Consider the following 10,163-nt stretch of genomic DNA (forward strand, 5'->3'; position numbering starts at 1 on the left):
TTATTTGACAGTGAACTGCCAAAGCAGAGGCACTTCTGCCTCATTCTTCATTAAGTGAACTGGACAAAAAAGAAAACCCACAAACCTGTTACCGACTCAGACTGCCCTCAGCGGGCGTCATGCACTCTGTCGCCAAATCCTGACAGCCAGTCCTCCCACGAGTTCAGTCCCCAGGATAACAAGAGGTGTCTGACTCCTTGGACTCTGCTCTCAGCCACAACACTGACGGGCTCCTACACAATCCGAGCTGACAGAAACATGAGGCGGTGTGGCGAGAGGAGAGGAGGGTGAACGTAATGTCATTTGCCTGGAGACTCGTCGGCTTCACACGGAATCTGCCTCAGTGTGGCAACAAGCTTCTTTTTTTAAGCACACGCCAGCTATGAAGATACCAAAGCTAAAATGCAGCCTTTAAATTCTCTTTACAATGCATTGAAGTATTGAGTCAATGTGCTATACTTGCTATGTTTGTGTGAGTGCATGGGCTCTTTGATAGCACAATTGATCTACTAAGAGCCTTGTACGATTCTTATTTCACCACATGCTGTATAGCTGATAGCTTTCAGGACACACTGAAGGTCTCGCAGACTTCATCTGAGTGTATCTTGGTTCAGCTGCACAAAGCAGCAAATTAAATACAACCTACGACATGAAGGAGCTGAAAGTAAATCACAACAATGAGGTGTTCAAGGAGATGCTGGCGTGTTTTTTTAAAAGGATTCAGTCAAAGACAGACACAATTTTCAGGTTGGTTTTCTACTCGCAAATTAAAGTAACAGGATTGTTGATCAGTGGTGGAAGTACTGAGTATTCCCATTTTATGCAACTTTTAACTGCACCCATAGATGGATTACTGAACGGGCCTACAGGGGGGCCCCTGGCTTTCACCTACAAAATGTCACTCAAAGAGACACATACCAACGGCAAAGAGACTCAAAAAGACCATGAAGAAAAAGACTAAATATACTCAAAGAGGCAGGAAATTACTACACAAAGACACAATAACCACAAAGAAACAAAAAATGACAAAGAGACACAATGACTACAAAGAGAAATAAAATAACCACAAAAATAAATAAAATAACTACAAAGATATACAAAATCTTCAAAAGAGATGCAAAACAGCAGCAAAGAGACTCACAACGACCATTAAAAAGGACAAAGCAACCAAATGACTACAAAGAGATACAACACAATTACGAGACTCAAAACGACCACAAAGACACAAAACGACAACAAAGAGACACAAAATGACCACAAAAGGAACAAAGCAATAGCCAAAAAAAAACATGGAGATGTGTAACAACTACAAAAAGATGCAAAGCCACAACAAAAAGAGGCCTAACAACTATAAAGTCTGTGTGTTGCTCCTGTAGGAGAGGTGGTGGGGCCTTTAGCATGTCTGTGTCCAGGGGCCCGTTGTCTTATCACTTCTTCCACCACATCTTAGAGGCAACTATCGTACCTTCTACTGAACTACATTTATCTCACAGCTTTAGTTACTTTTCAGATTTTTCATCCCCTTCCTGTCCGATGAAAACCACGCATCTCCAGATGTGTTGCTGTTGAATGTTTGTGATGAACCGAAGGATGAAGTGTTCCTTCATTCCTGTTGGATCAGCTGGAAAATGCATAGTCACAAAGCGTATGGTGCTTGGAGTTGCTGGAATCTTTGCAGTTTCTTTTTGCCTCACCAGCTCATGTTGACTTCATGATTAATTAGCTTGAAGCTCGTTAATCCTCGTGGGACCGACATAAATAACTAACGGCTCACTTACATTCAACCACAACTGTAGCGCTTTCAAGAGGTGCGTTAATTAAAATCACCAGGAGACCTGAAGAACATAATCTGGATTTCATATTATAATTGAATGTATTTCATTTTAATTACATTTTATCCAAAAGCTGTTTACACACCTTGTTTTTATTTTAAGTTTTTTTTGTTAAAGTCTCCACAGGCACAACTGCAAATCATCTTTTTTTTATTCTTTGTGAAAATTGCCATTAATTATTTTCTCAGTTCTGAGGTGAAAAGAGCAGCGAGCAATGTCCAAAGAGACACAGAAAAACATGTTTAAAAATGCTCACATCCGTCTTGCTGCTAAATTAATTCCTAAATATAGTGTTGAAAAATTGAAGTCCTGTCCTGTTCTGACGCCATTTTTCACAGAGTGGAGTTCGGGTGTGAACATAACACAAGGCCATATAAGCTTCAATTTTAACAGGTTTTTCCAGCACCCTAGTGCAAATGAGACACGGCTTCTAGCTTTTTTTATTCAAAGGCGAATTTCGAATCCACTAACTGTACTTTCCCGTGTGTTCTCATGCTTCAATAAAGACTGGAGTATTCTTCATTCCTCCTCATTTGGATAATAATTCACAGTTGGCTGTTCTCACAAAAGTTATCTTGCAGAAGAACTTGGGCTTTGAGGCGGCAAAAAAAAAAAAAGTCCCGATGTGCTTTCATCTACTGTAGTTAACATGCAAAAATAGAAGTGGAACATGAGGACGGGCGACTGACAAAGCCGCGAACAAATAAAAGCATCCAGTGCAGCCTGAGAGAAAACAGGAAGAGAGGGATTGATGTCTGTTTTTGGATCAGGCACTTCCTCTCTGTGACTCACTGCGAGCGCTTCAATTCCCACCAGATTCCAACAGTTTCTGATGTGGAGGATCTTATTATGTTCAGATTTTTTTTATTTTTTTCCTTGATAAAATATCGAAAGATATACGCTAAAAAAAAATTATGTTAATGTGGGGAAAGGATGCTGCGCACTGAGTCAGACTTGAAGCGTAGTTCGTTGAGCTTTTCCTCGCAAAACTCGTCGTCCCACTCATCCACCCACACAGACATGAACACCAGCAATAAGTCAATATATATATATATATATATATATATATACCAACATTTAGGGCTATATTGGAACCAATACACAGACCGGGAAAAAAATGAAAGCCCTCAGGAGCCCGTAATGTGAGCTACAGGTAGATACCAGCAGAATGTCCACAGACTATATTCCTCAGTGGTTCGTTCAAATGCTGCCTGGACACAATGAGTTAAATTACAGATAAGAAGAGGTACAGAGAAGTATGTATTCCCCACTTCCCCTTTTGAAGGTACTGCCAATCGAACGGGGCTGTGGAATACAACTAGATTTCTTTCTTTTTAAAGAAACACCGTCCACTGTGTTAAGATGCAAACATGCCTTTATACGAGCAAAGCCTGATGTAACGCGTAAAAAAGAAAATCAAACTATGGGACGATCAAAAGATCTCAAGGACACTTCTGGTTTTCAATGAGGTCACATCTGTAATAGGCTAATGTAGCTCTCACCTTCACAGTTTATAGGAGCAGCCTTGAGGGAAACAGGCCAGCCGGAGTCGGGCGAGCTGTGGGCTTCAGGGAGGCCTGTGTGGGCCGCCTGTAGAAAGGGTGCCCTTCATTTCTAGACAGCGTGCCCTTTTTAAAATACAATCATAGATAGAGAGTGAGTGGCAGCCTCACTGGTCGTCCGTCCCCACAGAGCGCTGCAGGAATGAGTCCTACATATCAGCAATGAGTCAGCATTTTTGCACTTCCGGGTCCCTCTTCTCAAAGTCAATGGGCTTTTTTAAATGTGTGTTTGGTTCGATGCCTGAAATAAGGTCGGTGGTTAACACGAGCTTAGACTTAGTTTTTTATTTTCCTGCTTCACAGACTTCGGCGACTGTGATCCACGCTATGATTATAAAATGTCAGAAATGAACAAAAATAATATTTTGATATTGGATTGGAACCCAACATCTGCTTTTGGTGAAAAGTGGGCAAATCAATGTTTATACAATTAATAGAAAAACATTATTTTCTGTATTATTCTAACTTTGCTGCAAGACATTTTTTAAATCATGCACAGGTGAATTTGCATTATTTATTATTATTTTATTAAAGTGTGTTTAGCACCACACTCAATGTCATATTTCACTTCAAATAAACTGGTTTCCACTGCTTAGGTTCACCGTTTATTATCTTAAATAAAACAATGAGGCCAATAATTCAGAACACCCACTGCAGAAACTTTGAACACGGATTGTGTCACTGCAGCTTGACTTCATTTGGAACAGGCAGGCCTTTCACTGCAGCCAGGGCGTTTTCTACCATCTTCTCCACGATCGCTCTCGCTGTGTCGTAGGTACTGATCCCGATGTGGGGGGTGATCAGCACATTAGGCAGGCCGAGGAGCGGGTGATCCCTGCACAAGATGAGGCAGAGGGGGATGTTAGGAGTGAGCAACGAGTGATGCATGGGATATATTATGTCGTGCACGATTCTGTGTTTGTGTTTTCAGTGCAAGAGACCTCGGTAAAGGTTCCGGATGAGTCACATCTAATGCCGCTGCACGAATTCTTCCCGACTGGAGAGCTTCGACTAACGCATCCTGGTCCACGACTTGACCTGAGGCATTAAAAGAGCATTACTGTTGTTATTATTAACTTAATAATCAATGCAGTCGAGAAAACCCATTGTTCCTACCTCGGCTGATGTTCACCAGTGTTGCTGTGGGTTTCATGAGTGACAGCTCTCTGTGGCCGATGAGGCCCGTTGTGTCCGACGTCAGTTTGACAACGATCACGACAAAGTCCGACCTCCTCAGCAGGTCATCCAGGCTCCAACAGTAACTGGCTCCAACCGCCTGCTCATCGTCTACACTCCTGAACAGAATAATGGATGAGTGATTGCCCTACAGTGTAATCAACATGGTTAATGAGAGCGCATCCATTTTTCAAGGGAGGTTGGTTTTTAATAAAGAATGGATGCAATCAGCTTCTTTTCTTTTTTCTTTTTCAAAAGCAAACAAACATGGCTACGGTTGATATGTTTCCATTAAACCTGTAAGAAAATTGCTCCACTGTTAAGCGTTAGCTGGTAACCGTATGTAAATGTTTGATTTCCTGTGTGTTGTGTTTTCACACCGGGCAAGAAACCCGATGCTCAACAATGTAAACTCTCAAATACAGTATGTTGGTTATGTCTCCAATAAAAAAAATCCTTAAATAAATGTATAGTAACAGAACCATGCTGTGGTTGTTTATTGTACCTTCTGGTCCTGTTGTGATACAGGATCTTCATTTCAAATCCTTTGCTTCTTTGGGCGATTCTGTAACCGATCTCTCCCATTCCAACGATCCCCAAAGTCGACCCTGTGACCTCAACTCCCATGAGGCTTTGTGGTATGTGGACGGTCTTTGGGTCAACAGCTATTCGATGAGCTGTGACGGAAACAATTTGATTACATTTAAAATGAATAACTTTACAAATTGTAATTAATTGACTTGCTGTATTACAGATTCCCATTGTGTCTAATCCCTCACTGGCTTCCCAACAAACAACTTGTGTTGGACAAAATAATATACTGAAAAAACTATCATGGTTGGGTATAAATTAACTCCGTAAACTAAGTAAACAACGTAACATAATTACTGAAAAGTCCCTTACATCACTAATGTAATTTTTAATGTCCTGTTTGTTTGAGACACTAAATAGAAGCCCTGATATAAATATACCCACTGAAAAGCTGGACTATTTCTTCGGATGTTTAGATGAGTTGCCCTGTAAACTGGAGTGCACTCAGATGAACTTGCTTGAGGACAAAGAGCTGTAGGTCTTAAGTTTATGAAATTGCATGAATGTAAACCTTCGATCTCACCGTCCAGGATCTTGCGAGCTGATGCCAGGAGCAGACCCATGGCGAGATCCGCACTGGCATCGCTGACTACGCCGGGCGTGTTGGCCACCTTCACCCCGAGACTGTTAATGAACGGCACGTCCAGGTGGTCGATGCCCACTCCTCCGCTGGCGACCACTTTGACGGAGGGGAGCGATCTGAGCAGCGAAGGCTCGGCCGCGGGGAAGTACTTCCAAATGAACAGGACCTGGATTTTGGGGCCGTGGAGCGCTGGGTTTTGTAGAAGCTCTCTGTAGCAGACGAGTTGGAAGTGTTGTTTCAGTATGTCAGCCATCTCTTCAAGGTAACCGTGGTCGCCCCCCAACTCTGAGACCAATGCCCACGCTTTTTCCTCCTCCATCACCTGGTGTCAAAAAGCTGAGGGAAAATAGAGAGTTCAATAAGTACACTAAAGCGAGTTCTCGTCACTGCACATCAGGATATGCAAAAATGTTTCAACAAGCAAGCGTAGAATTCAATTTATACAGAAAAAAGCTAAATGCATTTTTCTGTCGGTTTAAAAAATAGAGCTGTTATTTAAAGAATAAGAAGCATGTTAGCCCAAAATTATTAGCAAATAGCATAATTCTTTTTTAGGAAACTTCCCATTAAATTATTAAGAAATTACATCAAAAGTGTCTCTTTATTCTGAGTTACTTTTACGAAGAAGAGACTCACCTTTTTAATCTGAGCTTGAGTTTCAACCCTTCAGTTCCCTCAGACTGATCAGGTAGAAGCTGAATGCTTGGTGTTTTTTTTTTAATAACCTTTGACCAGCGTTGTGTTGTCATTTTCCTCAGGAGAAGTTGAAGATTAAATGTAGTTAACTAATGTGAAAACCACACCAAGGGCAAACTTCACTCATAAAGAGGTGGCAGGGGGAGGAATGTTGTGCTTGGTTTGTTATTCACAAATAATATCTGACAGAAGTTAAAGCTTGGCAAGCTACGTGCTCTAACCTCTCCAACTAACTGCATTGTGGTTGAAAGCTGCTTTACAAATAAATTAGTTTTAGCCGTTAACTTTTGCAATTGTTCGGTAATAAACATACAGTACATGGCCCCGGCCTTTTTGGGTCCGTTACTGGATTTTCATAACAGGTAGTTTCAGAGATTATGCCTCTTTTTGATCTTTACTATTCTGCGTATTGTTTAGCTCACCTGGTTTTGTCCAAAGGTAAAAAAAAAATATTGTTTATCCTTCGTTTTGTGTCTTTTTTTTGGAAAATGTATTACACTAAAAATACGAGTGAAGGGAGGTGGAGAGAGAGTCTGTAACCGCAACTGTATCTAACTATAAAGCAAGGGATCTGTCTGTGGCCTTCGCACATTTCCAGAACTGATCATCCGATCTACCTCACACTTGGTAGGTGTATTGCTCGGGATCCCGTGGAGGGCTATGTCGAATCTGGTGCAATTTGGACACCGAGTACTGATAAAAAACTTAGACTAAACAAACACAGCTCGTTGATTCTGGATACACTAACTTAACAAACCAAACTTTTTATTTAACTTCCTTGCAGGACGTCCGGGAGCCAATCAATCGGCCCGCTCCGAGGGGGCACGCCCTCTGAATGGAAAGCGTCCGGTCTGTCCGGTTGGTGCACCACTTTGCTTTAAACTGATAAAGGGATTCATGGTTCCCAGAGGATGAATCTTACAGACCTCCCCCCCTCAGTCTCCACTATGAAGCTCACATGTTTAGTTTGACATGTCTTGATAACTACTGGATGGATTGCCGTGACGTTTGGCTCAGTCTTTCATGCCGGCCCCTCCCCATTGGCTACCGCCTTCAATGAGGGAGGCAAACTGAGCGGGGAACGCTCAGCTGCAGGGAAGCAGCTCCACGTGAACATGGCCTGGATTTTAGGGCAGCTGGGGGTGTTTGTAAGAACTCTCTGCTGCAGAGAATTTAAAGTGTGGTTTCAATATGTCTGGTTGGTCCTTTTTCGTCACCTTGAGGCATCAAACACAATGATTAGACATCAGAAATACTCAAACACAGTGTTTGACAATGTCAAGAAGGGGGCAGAGATGGAATTCGCAAAACATTAAAGTTTTAAGCTGTTTGATTGGCTTTTATAACACAATGTGATGTGCACTAGTGGATATTCATCTTAACGGGTTAAAGAAGCTGCCCTCATATGTTGTTGGATATGTAGAACTGTGTGCGTATTCCTGTGTTGTGTTTGATTGTGGGTGGAAGGTGTGGAGGGATAATGCAGCACAGTATTACACAGTGTTGCATCATGTAGAGTCACAATAAGGAACATTTTGTTACACCAGTTTCCAAAATGCTTAAGTCAGTCAAATCTCCTCTCATTAATCAAACAGACTGTTATAAATAACACCAATGAGATGTTTAAAAGCTGCATATGAATAATGATAAAATTCACTAAGAATGTATGATCTTACAAACAGTGTGAATGGACTCACAATGTGCACCTTGTTTAGCTTTCCTTCTGCTCTGGAAGAACTAAACTGCTAATGGACTATCTCTAGTTGTGCTGTTGTGCTCATTGACTGCTGTTTCCACAAACCAATAACAGTTTATAGACGGGATTGAGAATGGTGAAGAATTCATGAAAAGTAGTGACGATTGCAAAAACGGCAACAGAAGAAACAGCTGGAAGTGGGGCTTCAGCACCTCCTAGTGTCAGGGGGGCTGTAACTGCAAAACAATGGTAGCCTATATCTGTTGAGTATTGTCACCTTCATGTTCAAAGTGTCACATAGCAACGTGTAGTTGTGGAAGGGTGAGACGATCATAGAGACTCAAGGACGCAGCCTCCAGTTCTGAAAAGGGAAGTCAATGCTGAAGTGTCTTAAAGCTGCATTCTCTCTAGTGTCCACCAGGGGGCGACTCCTCTGGTTGTATAGAAGTCTATGAGAAAATGACTCTACTTCTCTCTTGATTTATTACCTCAGTAAACATTGTAAACATGAGTTTATGGTCTCAATCTCTAGTTTCAAGTCTTCTTCAATACAGCATGATGTTCATTTAGTACATTATGGTCCATTTAGAGTCAAACAGACCATAAAGCAGGGGATGCTTTAGGGCTACACGGTGATTGACAGGTCGTTACCACGAGTTGTCCGGTCTGGGAGTTGTCCATGTTTTCGTCTTCCAACTTTAACCCTTTCACGGCATTTTAAATTCAGTTTAACATTTTGGTTCAGTTGTACTTAGTTCCACCTTCTTGTGTCAGTTCTAGTAGCAAAAAAACAAGATGGCGTCGACCAAAATGGGGAATTTGAGGCTTCGAAATTTAGTCCGTGAACCAATGGGTAAATAGACTCCATAGATTCACATGCAGTTGTTTCAGATTTTCTTCATTTTCAGGCTAGTTTGGTGGATTTGGAACCTGTCATGGTTAAACGTAGTGTGATAATGATACTTGTTATCTAGAGAGGTTGGAAGGAGATAAACGTTTCTATGTGGGGCTGGACTGCTCTGCTTCTTTGAAGGATCAGTTATATAGTTGGGCCATGTTTTTGTTCAGAGTTGTGGGTCTTCTGTTTGTTCTGTTTTTCCTTGTTTAATTCCTTCATGTTTATTGTTTCCTGTTTTATTGTGATACTCTCCACCTCTCCTTGCTGTGCTGGTCTGCTCAGCCCTGATTGTTTCACCTGTCCCTCATCATCACCCTCCTGTCCTTGTGTATTTACTGTCTGTGTTCTCTTCTCTTTGTGCCAGTTCGTCATTGGCCTTTGTTCCTTGTATTGAACGCTCCAGCATGGTGTTTAACTTCGTCTTGTGTTTTGTGGAGGTTTCTTGCCAGCTTTTGGGCTCTCAGGCTGTAAGTAATGCTTGTTTTCAAATCATTGAACTCCTGCTGCCTCTGCATCAGTTTGTCTGCGTTTAGGTCCAATCCAGCAATTCCTGAGAATTTGGGTGAGTACATTAGCACACCTTCTCAGGCTTCACAGGAACAGTGTTGTTCCTTAATGTGATTGTCTCCTGTCTGGATCTCCAGGTGATGTGGTGGTTCCCTTTTACACTCTGATCTGTATCTTTAGCTTCTATCTTTTATCTCTCTTTAGAGCTGTTTTCGCTGCTGAATCAGTTTGACAGCCTGGATAACGGTGAAGGTTCCAATTCTCTTCGCCAGATCATCCATTGTGCTCTGCAGCTTTAGCGTTCCAGGAAATGTCTTTTTTTTTTTTGCTTTATCTGAGCTGTGGTTGAGTCCCCACATCAGAAGCATTAAAGGTAGACTAAATATTAAGAAAAGCAACCCCAAGTACTCCATCCAATTATTGATCTGACTGAAAATCCTGTGCTTTCATCTACACGGAGCGGTGGGGCCTTGTTGGTCTTGATTCCTTTCATGTTTGACTCCTAATTCCTTCTCAGTAGGCTCGCTATGCTTGTTCCTCTATTTATTATGCAACTCTTTTGATAACAGCAAGTGTTGCTGAAGGGGGGGGGGGGGGTGCATTTCCATATCCCTCCTAGCTT

General features: G+C 41.8%; 1 protein-coding gene across 1 annotated transcript; it reads right to left on the reverse strand.

The window, feature by feature from the left end:
* Nucleotides 1–4,072: 4,072 nt before the first annotated feature.
* Nucleotides 4,073–9,471, reverse strand: LOC142964489 (putative 2-ketogluconate reductase). The gene is made up of 6 exons (XM_076104833.1): nucleotides 9,441–9,471; nucleotides 5,685–6,071; nucleotides 5,076–5,247; nucleotides 4,511–4,689; nucleotides 4,336–4,432; nucleotides 4,073–4,229 (listed from the first exon to the last, which is right to left on the reverse strand). The coding sequence occupies exons 2-6, from the start codon at nucleotides 6,061–6,063 to the stop codon at nucleotides 4,073–4,075; spliced, it is 984 nt and encodes a 327-aa protein (XP_075960948.1). The 5' UTR covers nucleotides 6,064–6,071; nucleotides 9,441–9,471.
* Between the last annotated feature and the right edge of the window lie 692 nt (nucleotides 9,472–10,163).

Source organism: Anarhichas minor, unplaced genomic scaffold (genome assembly GCF_050575085.1).
Source record: "Anarhichas minor isolate MPS153535 unplaced genomic scaffold, ASM5057508v1 ptg000004l, whole genome shotgun sequence".
Classification (NCBI taxonomy): Eukaryota; Metazoa; Chordata; class Actinopteri; order Perciformes; family Anarhichadidae; genus Anarhichas; species Anarhichas minor.

Bases quoted from the DNA above. Each gene is read 5' to 3' on its own strand.
- LOC142964489 (XM_076104833.1), bottom strand. From the start codon at position 6,063: ATGGAGGAGGAAAAAGCGTGGGCATTGGTCTCAGAGTTGGGGGGCGAC. The intron at 4,690-5,075 runs GTACAATAAACA...TATTCTGTTCAG, and splicing joins TATCACAACAGGACCAGAAG to GAGTGTAGACGATGAGCAGG. The intron at 4,230-4,335 runs GTCTCTTGCACT...CATCTTGTGCAG, and splicing joins CATCCGGAACCTTTACCGAG to GGATCACCCGCTCCTCGGCC.